This window comes from Melanerpes formicivorus, unplaced genomic scaffold (assembly GCF_026170545.1).
Source record: "Melanerpes formicivorus ecotype bairdi unplaced genomic scaffold, bMelFor1.0.p_v2 SCAF_13, whole genome shotgun sequence".
Taxonomy (NCBI): domain Eukaryota; kingdom Metazoa; phylum Chordata; class Aves; order Piciformes; family Picidae; genus Melanerpes; species Melanerpes formicivorus.
Window position 1 is genome coordinate 15,550,706 of NW_027142365.1, and position 16,438 is coordinate 15,567,143.

General features: G+C 41.0%; 1 protein-coding gene across 5 annotated transcripts in view; it reads right to left on the reverse strand.

The window, feature by feature from the left end:
• Positions 1–306: 306 nt before the first annotated feature.
• PFKP (phosphofructokinase, platelet) overlaps positions 307–16,438 on the reverse strand; it is a 42,768-nt gene continuing 26,636 nt past the window's right edge. For 3 of the 5 annotated variants that reach the window (XM_068146291.1, XM_068146289.1, XM_068146292.1), the window contains exons 15-23: positions 15,629–15,699; positions 15,155–15,242; positions 14,084–14,236; positions 6,448–6,612; positions 5,236–5,297; positions 4,259–4,370; positions 2,610–2,709; positions 1,884–1,989; positions 307–832 (exon numbers count right to left, since the gene is read on the reverse strand). In XM_068146291.1, coding sequence (XP_068002392.1) covers positions 679–832; positions 1,884–1,989; positions 2,610–2,709; positions 4,259–4,370; positions 5,236–5,297; positions 6,448–6,612; positions 14,084–14,236; positions 15,155–15,242; positions 15,629–15,699 — 1,011 coding nt within the window. In that variant the 3' untranslated portion in view covers positions 307–678. Of the gene's footprint in view, positions 833–1,883; positions 1,990–2,609; positions 2,710–4,258; positions 4,371–5,235; positions 5,298–6,447; positions 6,613–8,086; positions 8,240–14,083; positions 14,237–15,154; positions 15,243–15,628; positions 15,700–16,438 lie in introns of all 5 variants that reach the window. The other 2 variants (XM_068146294.1, XM_068146293.1) reach the window with 2 other exon arrangements.

A 16,438-nucleotide genomic window follows, 5' to 3' on the forward strand; every position in this document is an offset into this window, starting at 1 on the left:
AGACATTAGGAAAACTTTCTTTACTGAGAGCATGGTGAGGGGTTAGAACAGGCAGCTTGGGGAAGTGGTAGAATCCCTATCCCTGCAGGTGTTCAAGAAGATGTAGCTTTAAGACAGTTTAGTGGTCAGGGTAGTTGGGTTGCAGCTGGACTCAATGATCTTAGGGATTTTCTCCAGCCTCAATGATTCTGTCTACTTCCTGCACCCTTAGGGAAGGAGGGCAGGTGCTTCTCCCCTTCACTGCTGTGCACAGAGACTCCTCCCTAAAGCCTTGTTCTCCCCCATTATCCACACAGGGGAGCATAGTGGTGGTTGCAACAGTATTTTATTTCACTTCAGATACATTAAGCATATCCTGTAACTCAACACAAAGCTAGCCACCTACACTTCAGTTTTGGGTGTAAGTACTCACAGTGCAGTAGATGAGTAACTTAGAGTGCATAGAAGGGTGCTGCACTTGCTCTTAAGGGGTAGGTGAGCCCATTTACTGACAGTATCAGATGCTAGGGTTGTTTCCAAACAGAACACAAAAACAGAACAGGAACTGTGACAGCTGAAGGTCTTGGGTCACATAAAGTGCTGGTACAATAATTTAAATGTTACAAACCAAAGCTCTAACAATCCTAAAGCATTGTTACTCAGTGTGCACCTACTACAACAATACAAACAAGTGATGGCTTAGATGGCTCCAGTTTCTGCCTCCTTTGTGCTGTGCATGGCCACGTGCTCCAGCTGGCCTGAATCTGACACGTCATAACTTGTCTTGTACTTGGCCAGGATTTTCATGAGGGGTCGCAGCTTCAGCCACCACTGCTCCTTGGGAATCCTGTGCCTGTGTCACAAGTGGGGTGGGGAAAAAAGAAAGTGATTTAGATAATGGCTTAGACATGTTTCACACCACCAGCAGTAATGGGCTCCCTTAAAAATGGGCTCAGACACTGACATTTATGGTGGGGTGAGGACAGGCTGAGGGAGCTGGGGTTGTTCAGCCTGGAGAAGACTCTGGGGAGTGACCTTAGAGCTGCCTCCCACTACCTGAAGGGATCCTACAGGAAGGCTGCAGAGGGACTTTCCATGAGGGTGTCTAGAGACAGGACAGAGGGGAATGGTTTGAAGCTGAAGGAGAGCAGGGTTAGACTGTATCTGGGGAAGGCTTTCTTCAGTAGGAGGGGGAAGAGTGAGGTTGTGGCTGCCTCCTGCCTGGGGATGTGGAAAGCTAGGTTGGATGAGGCTTTGAGCAGCCTAGTTGAGAGGCATCCTCACCCATGGCAGGGAGGTTGGGAGTAGATGAGCTCTGAGGTTGAACCTAAGTCATTCTAGGTTTTTCTGTCAACACTGACCCAAAATGGGGAGAAATAAGGACGGAATACTGAAGGAAGGAAGGAAGGGATTTTACTGAAGATGTTCCCAGGGAGGGGGTGGAAGCCTCATCCCTGGAGGTTTTTAAGGCCATGTTGGATGTGGCTCTGGGAAACCTGATCTAGTGTGAGGGGTCTATACCCATGGCAGGGGGGTTGGAACTGGATGATCCTTGAGGTCCCTTCCAACCTTGACAATTCTATGATTCCTTATAGTTAAGAGTAATACCAAATCTGGCACACAAAAAATGCTGCCCCACTGAACTGCCAGAAGTGAAGACATTCTAGGAAGGAGAATGAAGTCCCAGAATTCACAAGAGACCTCCAGGCATAAGGAGAATGAAGAGAAAGCATGAAGGGAGCTGTTATAAAACCCCAAGTGAACAATTATGGCAAAGTACTGCCTAAATGTAGGCCAAAGACAAAGGTGGAGCATAACAGCTGGCAAAGCTGTGTGTCAGCAGTATGGAGGATTGACTTGAAGGCTGTGCTGAGGTGTTTAAGATGTAAGCAGCATGTACATACACAAAGTCTGTCTCAGTCTTGAGCTCAGCCACGGGCTGGAATACCAGGTTGCGCCTCCGCATCCCCAGCAAGCAAACTGAGTCATCTGTGTTGGCAAAGACTTTTCCTAAAAAGAAAGAAACCATTCAGGATCTTTTTTTTCCACTCTCACTTGTAAGGGTGAAACCCCTTTTGCTGTCATTAAATGGAATGGGAAGCTTAGAGTAGCTTAATTTCAGTTATTGGATGTTTGATGCAATGATAAAACATCAATTAGTACTTTAATAGGGTTAGGAAACCTTCACTTCTTAACTTAAGCTGTGGTGATTACCAATGAAAAGAGTGTAATTAAAGAAGGGGAAGATTGATTTTTAACATCCAAATTTACATTAGATTTTAGTAAAAAGTGCTTTATGAAAATCCCCAAAGAAGACATCATCATTACCTTCTTCTGTCTCCCATGTAGCCACCATGAAACAAAAAGGAAGAACAGATGTAACTATTTAACCATCAATTCCTGCATGCATGACAAACTGCAATCACACTAACATTGTTTGAAAGACAGACAAGGCAGCAGCTACCTGAATGACTGACTGCACTGGAGGGGACATCTTACAGCAGAAAGACAACAGTAAAAACACAGGAGGGAAAGAAGGAACTAATCTAAAACTCCTGCTTGCAGAACAGCCTCACATGCTGACAGCTAATCACAGACAGCCCCAGGAGAGCCCCCCTGGGTTTCTGCACCTTTTCTGTAGGTCTCTCTCAGTTTTTTGGAGATCCACTGCATAGCTTTGGCAGAAATCTTTGTGCCAAAGTTCCTGTCAAACGGTGAAGGAGCACCACCCTGCAGGAAAACCGAGTGTGAGTTAGCTCAGCTGTCTGTGCACCAGTGCTTAGCTTTGTATTCCATCAACCATCTCCACCACCTCTTGCTTCCCCTTACCCCCCAACACAAACCACAAACCCCACCAAGCACACAGGTCACTATAGTACATTCAAAGGCTGTGGGAGGCACCTGCAGAGCTCTGACTCAGTGCTGATTTTCACCTCCCTGCAGTGCTGATCACCAAGCACTGCCGAGCTATGGGGCAGCCTCATTTCACCACAACAGAACCCAGGAAGCTGTTGAGGAAGGGGTGTTGGAAGGAGCCTAAGAAACTCAAGTGCTGACTCTGACATCTAAGTAGCCTGGGAAGCAGCTCTCTCTAGGACAGCTAAAATGAGGGAGGACAAAATGTCCTGCATGCAGTACTAGACTGACAAAACCCCATCAGGACTTCCCAGACTAACAATCACTTTCTTGGGGGTGGGTGGATGTGTGCTTCCACTCCAAGTATTACAGCAGTCTTTAAGTAGTTCTGGGAACAGAAGCCTTGTTTTGGGGTTGTTTTCAAATCCTCTGTCTGCATTACATAGAGCCTGCCTACCTCTTCTGTCCATTTTCAGTGCAGCAGGTGGGACTGGACTGAAATCCTATGTGAGGTACCTACCACTAGCTCCAAGCAGCCCGACTAATGCTGGTGGCCTTCAAAGTCACCTTTGCTAAATACTACACAGGAAGTGGCAAGCTCAGTCTAAAGCCACAGGAATAAGGACAATACAACATGACATAGCTGAAAAGCAGAGGCAGCTGTTTCCCTACTAGTGCTCAGAAATCTGCCTCTGTTTTTTTAACTCTCCCTCAGTCTTGGTGATTGGGGTAGACAAATTAGAAACTAATTAGTTGCCCACTGATGAGGAATATAATGAAATAAAGGGACACAAGGTTCAGCGACCACAAGTAGCAGCTCACTACTCTCTCTTCTACAAGAACAATCTACCTGCAACTGTTTTCTCAGTGAAATCTCTTCTCTCCCAGGGTTCAGAAGTCAGATACTTCATGCATGCACAGGAAAGTGTGCTCTAAAGATGCATGAGAGGACACAGTCTCAGGCTGTGCCAGGGGAGGTTCAGGCTGGAGGTGAGAGTGATTGCCCACTTGGAATGGGCTGCCCCGGGAGGTGGTGGAGTCGCCATCACTGGAGGTGCTCAGGAGGAGACTTGACCAGGTGCTTGGTGCCATGGGTTAGTTGATTAGGTGGTGTTGGATGATAGGTTGGACGCGATGATCTCAAAGGTCTCTTCCAACCTGGTTTATTCTATTCTATTCTATTCCAATAATAAACGACCTATATTACCTAGTAAGTGTCACTGCTTATTAGTATAGACAGGAGGGACATAAAACTGATAACCCTACAGATCTGATGCATCTTTCCCTAGATTTGAAGAAGAAATCACAATAAAATACAATGCTAACAAAAACCTACAAACAAAACTCCCCCTGCTTTTCTTCACCCTTGAGTGAGCCTAGCTTGAGCAGTGTACACTGACAAAGCTGGGAAGGTCACTTTTACCTGCTGCATGTGGCCCAGCACATTCTTCCGACAGTCAAAGACCCCTTTCCCTTCTTCGGAGTACAGCTGGTAAATGAAGTCTGTGGTGTAGTTCTCATTGCAGTTCTCATTTCTGTCACAATTAAGGCCACATACAGTCAGCAAATGTACTGTCTTTACAGCTATTGAATGACAAATGGTTTCCCATTTTGTTGATGCCAGTAGTTACAAGTTCACTGTGATGTAAGATGCTGATGATTTTGAAGCCTACATTACTTTTACACTGGCATGTCACTTGAAATTTACTGTTAAGTAAAGTAGTAAAAATACCAATATTTTAGGTCTGGTAAATTCATTATGCAGAGGAAAACCTGTGTTGAAACAAGAAGCCATCTGCATCCAATCTCATCATTTTCTCTTTTATAAAATCATGGATAATGAATAGGCCCTTAGGCTCTTCCTTACTGCCACTGCAAACATTAGGAGTTTTTTCACCCTGGTAGACTCTGACCAAGCATCATTTTCGCACACAAGTTATTCTGCCATTCACTGAGCAGCCCTTTGCTGTTTGACAGACTGAAAATAAATGCTCAAGAAAGCAGCTACAGCCTCATCCAGGTAAGAAGCTGTAATTGCACAACATACTAACCAATGTATTTTAAATGTTTTGAAAGAGATGTTTCTGTGTGGACACCTGTATGCTTGTTTTGCCACTGTCTTTACTAAGAATCTACAATAAAAGGTAAAGCTGATAATAAAATAGGCCATTGAAAGGATAAAATGCTGGATTATAAAAGAAATACATTTACATAGGAAGAAGGAAGTTTGGGACTCAAGCTTCCTGACAGGCCCCAGAATTGCCTTCTGGAGCAACAGCTATACTAAAAGTCTCATGCTAAAGGAATACTCAAAGAGCAATCTTGGAGTGTCTTTGCAAGTGGCCAGTCTACCTGGCTGGCAATGTTCAGCAGCACTGATGCCATCCATTGTTTGCCTACCTCAGCACTAGCCCACGCTGGATGCTGGTTTTCATTTTTTCAGTCAAGTGTTCCACATTAGCCTAGAAACAACAAAAGTGTTTTTAATGAGCCACCCAAAACTCTTAATAAACAACTGTCACAAACCTGTCTATCCTGAGAACTTCTGTCAAGTATTCCACACAAAGTATTGCGAGCAGATTCACAGAGCAGGAGTTTGGAGAGCCAGGATAACACCCTGGGTGTGCCTATCCAGCTGAGGTTAAAACTAACTCCTTCCTCTGCATTGCCACTAACTCATGTGAATAGCAAGACAAGGCTGGGGTTGTGTGCTGTCCTGGCACAGCACCATGCTGGACTGGATCATCTTCTGAGCTCCCTTTCAACCCCTAATATTCTGTGATTACTGCCTGAACTTACTCACAGTCCCTGCAAGAGTCCTGTTATGCAGCACTGCTGTGCTGGTGCTGCCATAAATGACAAGGAGAGCCCACAGCAGTGAGAGATGAGTGGGGAGGAATTAAAGTTCACTTCCTATCTCTTTTCCTTCCAGGAAATTTCTGCCTTTTTAGCTTTGTATTGGTCCATGACTGTGCTAGCACCGAATACCTGAGAAGAGTGAAATCCTCATGGTAGACCAATTCCAGATTACAGCGTAATCTCTAATCCTTAAAGCCTGCAACCTTTATTTTAGTCACTCATCTACACATGCTCTGAAGAGCTCTGGTATCAGTCAATATCTCCGACACTTCCCATGCTGCTCAGCTCCTGCCCTGAACAGCTTTCTAACACAAGAAGCTGAGGAAAATCGTAATGGGAAAAAGTTACTCTGCTTCTGGGTTTGTTTTGGTTTCTTTTCCATTATGTTTTTTCTTTCAAAACTGCTATTCACATGCAGTTGGACTTGCAGGTAAATACAATTCAATAAAATTACATTTATATTAGTAATAAATTGCATTAATAATAAAATGCAACACAATAGAATACAAATCAATCTACTGGTAGTGTTTAATGACTAGAAATGACAATAATGAGGTCATTTAACTCGATGCCAAGAATAACTGGCTGTATGTTCCCTTATGTAACCTGGCCTAAGAACTGGCATTATATCAAAGCACTGCTGGCAAGGGCAGCTTTTAGATACAAACTGGTGCTACAAACCTTCAAAAGCACACATGAAATGTACAACTTCAGCATCTCCTTAAAAAGGAGGATATTTCTAGTGCTGTATACCTGGAGCTCTCGAATATCAAACTGTTCTTCAAAGATGTAAGCAGCATCAGCTCCTGCTGCAAGGGCCCCCATGTTAGCCAGGTAACCACAGTAGCCACCCATGGTCTCAATGATGAACACTCGACGCTTGGTACCACTGGCTGACTGCTTGATGCGATCACAGGTCTGACCAAAGACAAGAGATTGTCAGTTTAAGTAAGAAAAGCCTCAGGGTTTATAGTTTTATGTCATGCAACTTTGGGTTACTCACAGGTAGAAGCATATAAAGGTATTAAAAATACATGTTTACAAATACCAAAGTAGCATGAACCAGTTTGACTGTAATAAAGACCAAATAAAGTCAGTCTCGTAAATCAGCATCCACACTTGTTTTCAAGTCATCAGGCAAGGTATTTTCTTTCCAGAAAGCAAATGAAAGCAATAGACACTATTTCCTTCTTTGTCTTCAAAATCAGTAAGTCATCCCACACAGGGTGACAAGAAGAGTTCTGTGAAACTGCTGTACCTTCCTACACCAATTCTGTTGAGTGAAAATGAGAGATTAAAGTACCTGAGAAGTTCATCATCTTGAAACCTGAATTACAATAGTTAAAAGTTAAAAACACATTGGCTGAAAAATCAATACAACACAACATTTCCTTCATTTTGAGAGACCTAAACCATTTGTAAACTCCAAGTTCTCTAAACCAGTTTTTCAGCTGCTGGTAGGTGAATGAAATTTTCTGCCTCTTGAGAAGCTCCAAGTGCTAAAGCAAGGATGTAAATCCTTAGCTGCTTTTAAGATTAGCCACTTCAAGTTTATTTAGAAGGATTTCTGCCTCTGACTATGCAAGAGACATAGCTGAACCTTTCTAGTATTCTTGCTCTCTCAGAATGGCTGTGACAGAAATAATCCAACACAAAAATGGCACAGCTGGATTTTAAAGAATCACTCATTCATGTCCTACTCCCTGGGCTGGAAAGGCCACAGCTCAAACACCTGGTGCAAGTTTGAGAGTTTTCAAACGTGGAAGACATTGCTAGATGAGCTTTCACATGAACAGAGACAGCTTCATGAGAAATCTGACATTTAACACTTCACCAAATCAACAGTGTTCCATTTTTAACATAAAACATTCTAACCAAAATAAAATTCAATTGATACAACCAGGAAGCTGTGAAAACTGCAGTTAAAAGTCATTGTGACTCCAGCAGACTCAACTTGAGCCGTTCCAGGAGTCTACCAGGGAAACAGTAGTTATCAAATGCTGAATCTCTCATCTGACTTGCTTGGCCAATCACTTCATAATTATTTACATGGACTGATAATGAGGGTTTTGGTAAAACCTAGAGCTGTTCAGAAGTTTACTCATTTGTTTTTATTAGACCTTTGCTGTGACTCCAGCAGGCTCAAGTGGAGCCATTCCAGGAGTCTACAATCCTGAGACAAGCAAATACCCTAAACACTACTGCAGCAGTCCTGGGTAACTAAACACAATCCCCAAAAATTTAAGCATACAACATCATTAATTGTTACAAGGTTAACCTTTGATGTCTTGGAAAACAATAAACCATTAAAAGCTACAGTAACAGACATTTTAAGGTCTTTACAGATCTTCATTTTATGCATTTTACTTGCTTAAAAGATAGGCAGTCTTACCTCCACAATAGCATTCAAGGCAGTGTCAGCACCAATGCTAAAGTCTGTGCCTGGCACATTGTTGCTAATAGTAGCAGGCAACACACAGATAGGAACACAGAACTCCTCAAAGCGGGAACGGGCCTCGTGGAGCTGCAGACAACTTTCATAGGCCTGGAGCAGTGGTACAAGTGTGAGTGATACATTGCTTGGCTTTAGAGTGCTCTGCTAGTGGCTCCTTGTGTGTGATGGTAAATTTGGCTGTCCATTGGCCCAGGTAAATGCAACTTGTGAGTTGTTTGGTGGGGGGAATAATCTGGACATACCACAACAGTGCACTGGGGTTGCATTGGCACAATGCTCTTTGAAGAGATGCAGAAGATTAGTGCAAGCTAATGCAGAGCGAACGTGAAGTGCGCACAGCACAGAGGTCTGAAGCAGGTGGGCAGAAAAAGATGGCATACAGGGAGACTGGAAATCATTCCACAAGAAACCACTTAAAGAACAAAGTTTGATATATGTTAAGGAGTTCAGAAAGTTATCTAGGAAAATACCTACAACTTGAAGAATTGCTTAAGGAAAGCTGGGTTTTAAAAACTATGTTATCCTATAAAGTCAAGACACATCTATTTCCACCAAGAAAAAGGAAGAAAAAGGTTTGCCTATGCCTCCCAAGATTCTATCAACATCACACCTCTGCCCCTATGCATGTAGACTGGGCACAGGCCCAGAAAAATGCAGAACCATGCACATGGATGAGTTGATGAAAGTTTGCACGTAGAATTCAAAGACTCTTTGAAAAGCAGCTGTAGCTCCTCAGAGAGATTCCACACACTTGAAAAGGATTAAGGTGTTCCTGAAGATCTCAAAATAATACTTGAAGGTTAAGAGTTTGCAGCTGGCTTAAGTCAGTAAACAAATTTGTTAGTGACATGATTCCAATTCTTTCTAAGCTAATCAGCATCTCTTAGGATGTGTGGCAATGTTTCCAACTGCCTGTATGATGCCTCTCTGATAACACACAACGTCGCATTTCTCTCCATCTCTTTCTCCCAGAAGGGACTGATGGTCACAGAACTCTCATCTCTTCAATTTGTCAAATCAGAGAAGCAAACCACTGCAGATCAGAATTAGCTAGCTATCCAGTCATCTCCACAAGGATCTATGCAGTGACTGATTTAGGCAGTAACTCAGGAGAAAATGTTTGTAAAAAACTTCACCTCTGAGAGTTCTGCTCTGTGGGTTTTTGGCAGAGCAGGTGCTGGTCAGTGAGAGGAGAGGACACACTGGTAGGTGCACAAGTGCAAATTTGCTTTCCAAAGTCTAGCTCTACTCATAGATTTTCAGAAGTACAACATTCTATTAAGCTCAGTGCTAGAATGCATTGCCAGTTTAAGTCCAATCCAAAGCACTGCACAGCCACACCTGTAGTTCTGAGGAGCAGGGCAGCCAGAAGAGTGACAAATGGGACTTTTTATTTCATTTTATTCTCTTCTTTTTTTGGAGTGGAGGAAACTTCACTGAGAAAGTGTCAGTGATTGCCTGGCGCAACTCAGCTGAGTCAGGCTGCTTTGAAATGTTTCTACTGACAGATATGGAGGTACACTGAGTGTCAGTGGTGTTTGACACAGCCATCACTCAGCTTCCTGGAGATCTGCAAACCATCAGCTTCTTTGACAAGATTTACAGAGCACTAACTAATACAACTGGTTAGTCTGCATTTATTGTATGTTAAGATGCAGTTAAGATATGTTTTCCTTGCATTAAATATTGTGGTTTTATTTGATGCAAGTGAGCTCAGCAAACATATCCCAAGACTGTCCCTTCACCAAGCATGAGCATTAGACGACTGTATGCAACATCTTCGCATCACTGCAGCAAAATGTGAAAATACTTTTAATAACTGGTCACTCAGTAGTTATAAATGGTAAACAAGTGATGGGTGGCTTTCATGACTGCTGGAGAAATGGGTTTTTTTAAAAATAAAAACTAAAGATGTTAGAGGGATGCTGTACTGTGTAATGTGCTTTAATAATCAGACACCTTTTTATTGTCTCTGTGTTATTAGAAAGGGCACTGCCAGAACCAAGGATTAAATAGACGCAGTCAAGCAAAGACTGTGGTTTGTTAACTTTATGTGGATCTAAATGCAAATGGCCATTGAAAGGGATGGATTTACAGCTCTAGCTCCACATCCAGCTGTTGTTAGAACTGAAGTAGATGAGATTTTAATTGGTTAACACTAGCATGGGTCAGGCTAATTTTCAGCTTCCTAGTTCAGGTTAATGTGGAGCCACGCATGCTAGTAACAGCACTGGGAGGGTCCAGCAGTCTGATTTCCAAGGGAAGTGTATGGAGACTGCATTACAGCAATCCTACTGTAGCTATCTTTACTACTCAGGGGTTGTCCGCTACTCTTTTTCTCACAAAACCAGTTAGTCAACCCGTATCCCCTTCCCTGTGATGAAAGGAGAAGTCACACTGTCAAAGGACACCCTCTTTTTTGCAGGTTCCATTTTTCTCCATTTAGCTGGTACCTTTTTCTTTTCCTTTCTTTACTTCTACACCTCCTAAATCTAAAGAATATGCTTCCACACCTTGTTCTGGTTTACTCTTTCCATCAGTATCCTCTAGCCTGTAAGTAGGCTTTGCTTTCAAATTGTATTTTCAACCTTTCCACTCTTCCCATGTTCTGCAGCTGAAAGAGTCTAACTCTATTCTTTCTGTTTAATTACAAAGTAGGTTCCTGCCTTTTAGTCCACCTGAAAATATATTGCTAATGCCTCTTTTTCATCAATATTAAGTATTGCAAGTTTCATTTAAAACTGCATTTCTGCCCTTCCTGGTAAAGTAGGACAAAAATCTGACACCTCATTGATTTCAAATTTCAGAGAACTACTACCTGAAATAGTATTGGATTAGCAAAGTGAAGTTGAGGATAAAGGTATTTTTATGATGCCAGTTATTTTCCTGATGCTTCTTTTCTCAGAAAACTCCAAGTTCATTTTCTTACCCTGCAATCCTCAACAATGTATTTTGTATACATCTACAAGCCTTGGGTATATCCTTTTCAGGTACAGAAACAGCCAGCTTTCCGCAGCTATTTAATACTGAGTTCTCACTAATATTCTGAAAAGTGAAGTGAAAAATACAGGATTATCATAAACCTGAAACTCTTCAAAAGCCAAAACACATTCTATCATTTCACTGAATAAAAGCTGGTATTTTAAAACAGAAATTGAAAAAAGCAAAACATTTTTAAGAGGTTCACAGAACTGTTTAAAGAATCTAAGAATCTAATGAGAAATGTACCATCCACTGTCTGACTTGGGGACAAAAAACCCCACATGCTTGACCTCTCCTCCACAAGTTATCTATCTATTGGTCTGAGGTTTACTGTTTTTTCTTTTTAAATGCAGCATCTGAAGAAGTTTTAGCTGCAAATGTTTCAAGGTACCATCAATTCCATGGCCTGCCATGCTCCAAACACCCCAACACTGATGACTGTCTAGAAATGCTAAACACTAAGGCCTGCGTTACTCAGCAGGAATGCACTTACCTTACTAAAAGCTGTCAAGAGCAGAAGAACAGCAGCACAGAAAAACTAAGTGTCATGGCATTTTTAGTGTTCATGAGAGGTACTACTCTAGGCATGTATCTATAGACTAGATATCAAGGACAATCATGTCCATCTTTACTTTCATTTAGCATTGTATGACTCATGTGGAGCTCTTCAGTCACATTTAATAGGGGGCATCACCACTACAACACAGGAATGAAAGGACACATTTTTCATCATCAGCTTTAGTGAATTACATTTTAACAATCAGAGCAGAAATCTGAGAAGATACCAAGCAGAAATGCTTCCCCAACACAAAAGTCTGCTTCCCCCAAAGAACAAACAAAAGTGAATTTTCCATTGGAATGAATCTAAATCTTGCAAAGTTGTAGCACTTCATACTGATTTCAGAGAAAAATCTGGGCAAAAATCAAAGGCAAAATCAGGACAGAAGCTATTAGTGAAAAAAAAATAAACTCATTTGGAGACTTTGACTTGGAAAATATGGAGATACTGACATTATATTATCTACTGACAGGGAAAGGTATCTAGAAACCTAAATATAAAGCAACACAGCAACAAGGAGAGACACACCAAATGAATATGAATACATCTCCTACAAAACCTATAAAAAGAAGTCAGTTAGGTAAACAAAGCTTATGAAGAAAAGAACAGAAGCAAAGTAGGTGTTATGCACAAACATTTTACTCACCTGAAATTGTGATCAATGGATTTGAAGGGATATTTTTATTTACCAGAACTGGAAACAATATCAGCATTTATAACCTGTCTCTAAAGAACACTCTCAAGATCGATTTAACTAAGCTTGCAGCCTCATTAAAGGCAGTAGTGAGAGAAACTGACATTTTCTAACTGAAGTTTATTTTGGTGAAGAGAAAAATGGTTATGCTGGCATGGTAAAAAGCAAACCAAAACCAAAACAAGTGAAAATTTGGCTAGTGCTTTCGTAGTTGATACCATTGGAGAAATACTTCAATTTTATGAAAAGAACATTTCCAACTACATCTAAATGACAGAAGAACTGAACTTTCAAGTTTTAAAGGCAACTTAAAATTCTTTTCCCACTTGACATGAGCACTATGCCAGTTGTTAAGTTATTATTCACATTTTAGAATGTAGCTGAATAGGTACAATCAGTGAAAAAAAATCCATGTTCTGCCTCCAACATGGTTGGAAACGAAATCAAAAGGGGAACTTGTCCTATCATATGGCAATTAATTGTAATTGTCTAAACCACAAAGTCATTCTAGTTCTTCTTTGTACCTGAAAATTTAAACATGATTTTGGAGACAACTGCTCTGTTGTTATTGTCTTTGCTGTGCTTTAAACAAACTGGATATAATTTGCAACTACATTTGCAGTATGTGTCAGCTCATTATGCTGAAAAGAAAACCGAAGTGCAGTATTACTGCCACTGTCTCGCAACTAAAATTATGTCAGAATTATGTACAGAAAGTGAATGGATCTTAGAAGAGGTGTGATGGATTAATGCTTACTTCATGAAGGGTAAGGGCATGCCTGACTGTTTCATTTGCATGGTGTTTGGCAATTCCTTCTGTTCAACTGAGTTCAGTATTAACTAATCCATTTTCAATTTATATTGTATTACTGGATTTGATCTTCTGACAAACACTTCATAATACATCTAAACTCTTTTTAGAATCACAGAATTATTTCAGTTGGGTATAACCTCTAAGATCAAGTCCATCTGTCACCAAATGCCACCATGAGCCATGTCCTGAAGTGCCCTGTCTGTGTTTTTTGAACAGCTCCAGGGATGGTGACTCCACCACCTTGCTGTGCAGACTGTTCCAATGCCTCACCACCCTTTCAGTAAAGGAATTTGTTTTAAGATCCAGTCTAAACCTCCCCTGGCCATTTCCTCTTGTTCTATCACATACTACTAGACAGAAGAGCCTAACACCTAAATACAGGTAATTCCTACAATTAGAGGATTGGGGATTCTTACATTCTGTGTTTGAAGGAATAAAGATGTTACATATCTGCATATAATGAGGATTTTTTTCCTCTACAGTGCAGTGTATAATCATCAAGCCTTAGCTTCAGGATTCTTTTGTCCATATATTATCATATAGTTTATAAATTTACAGGTTATTATAGTTTCAGAGGAAACCATGGAAGCATTTGGGATCCTAAAACCTTCCCTTTTTTTTAGGGCATACATATCATAGAATCCTAGAATGGCTCAGGTTGGAAGGGACCTCAAAGATCATCTCCTACAACCACCCCACCATGGGGAGGGACACCTCTCAACTAGACTCAGCTGCTCAAGGTCTCATGCCTGTAGATACGTGAAAACTGTCCTCCAGATGCCGTTTCCAAAGTTCTGGTCTATAAAAATATCCATTTCTAGCCAATTGAGTCAGTTTGCACCAGAAGTGCTTGGTTAGTAAGCGCACACACCAGGATAGACTTACATCAGTGATAGTGTTCAGAGCAGTATCTGCACCAATGCTGAAATCTGAACCCGGTACATTGTTGGATACAGTTGCAGGAACCATAACCATGGGAACACAGAACTCGTCATATTTCTCTCGGGCAGCTGACAATTCCAGGAGTCCGAGGTACGCCTGTTGGGCACAGGCATTGGGTGAAAGATTAGGATGAATAAGATAAGGGCAAAGTGGGAGCAATAAAATGGAAAGGGCCATGGGAATGCCATTTCTACCACAGCACACTCAAGCAAGTCAAAGCATCAAGGAACCACTAAAATCTAACAGACATGGGGGAAAAGAAAGAATTAAAACCAGGCATACATTTGAAAACAAACAATAAACAGAACACTCATTTTCAAGGAAATACATAGTTTAGACAAAGTGCTTTGTACTACACAAACATGCTGCAAACTAGTTCTCCAATCTTCAGGCACTGTTTCTTCTCATTTAAAACCTTAAAATTCCTAACTGAGGCCTGATAAAAATGATGATGATTCATTCCTTACTAAGCATGTTCTTCTCTGGTTAAGAGTTGGTAAAATGCTCTCCTGGATCAAGATTTCAAAACTTGATTACTTTAGTAAAATGAAATTAATATGAAATACAGGAAAAGAGAAAATACTTGTGCAGATCGAATACAGACCTTGAAATGCACTGTGTGAGAAAGAATGGATTAAATAAGGAATGACAGTGCAATTAGTGTCAAAGGTCAACAACTTCTGCAAGCATGTTGTAAGTACTGATAGAGCACAGACTACAGCTTGCACTGCTGAAGTCATTAAGTTGGGAGGGTTTTTTCTAAACACACAAATACTGTCCTGCTATCTCAATGTATCCATTTAGCACATTCTGGTGTGTAGCTCCTAGTCACTGTCTGGAATGTTAACTCATCAGTGAATGACAATGCTCCTCATTCTAAACACTATGTGCTGTAGATCAAATACAGTTACAACCAAATAGACTTTACATGAAGATGGAGCAAGAATCAGAATGGTCTATTTGTTTTGCTAGCCATTCTACTCTACTTAGGCAGAATTAGTCATTTCAGTGTACCTCAAATCCACCAATAACCATAAGGGCGTTAATGCTGTTAGTGCGCATCTGGTCAGCAATCTTCTCCAAATATTTTGCAGGAAGGGTACTAAAAATTATTAAACCAAAAGAAAAATAAAAACAGTTTACAGACTCTGCAGCAACATGGACTAACAACTAAGATAAACTGAGAAGGTAATGCAGTCTTTTTTTTTTACATATCTATCCATACAAACAACTCTTTCTGACAGCCAGTAAGTAATTAGGCCAAACAAAGCAATTTACAAGTTTGAAGCCCCAGTTTTTAAGTCTCAAAGCCCATTTTCATCCTCTATTCAGAGCTGGTACAGTATTATAAAGATACTCAAGTTGGAAAGTATTTAAAAAATAGTAATAGAGGACTTAAAACCTTCTGTGGAAGGAAAAGAGCAAGGCATCACAGAATGGTTAAAGTACCAGAGTTCATCATAATTGTTGGCAAATAGCTGCTGTTACCGTTTTGTACCAAGAATTGATCCTCCTTGTCCCGTCCAGCCTCCAACATCTCCCCAGCTGATTTCCTTTATCTATGAATAAAAGTAAGAAAGGAGATTCAGCTCAGTACCTCTCTCGACATGCAGCAAACAGCAGGTGCTACCTAGTGGAAAACTGCTGGAAGAAGTTGTTGGGCACCAGAACTGAAATTTGTCACAGAAAGTTAGCTTCTCTCGAATTCTTACTAATCCTTTTCCACTCTATTTGCTCTTTCTTCCTCCAGACCATGTTTCCTTGTTTTGTGTCATGATCCTCTTTTCACATCCTCTCCTACTCAATGTGAAACATCTAAAACTAGTATGGCAAGGTAGTTTGGGGACCAGCTATGTGTCAAAACTGTTAGTCTCATATCCATTTTCTCCTCAGTATACCAGTCAATGCCTACCATTTACTACAAGGGACAAGGAAAATCTGATTCATCTGGGGAATAAGAAAACTGCTCAAAAAGTACCACTGCAGAATTTCTTGCAGCAAAGGAGCACAGATGCAACAACCCATCACACAGAATCACCAATTCTGTTCCATGAAGAACTTCCAATGTGCTAAACACTGACTAAACTATGAAGGTAGGATCCATCTGAAATAATTCTGTAGCTCTGCAGCATGGGACTAGCAATATTTAAGATAAATGAATCTGTAAACTTAAAGAGTTGAGAACTACAGTTACTATCTGGGCATTATAGATCTGTGAAATAAAAGAGCTTATAGAACTAGTTCCCATAAGAATTATGACAGAACATGAAGGTGGTGGTGTGGGATGAAGAACATACC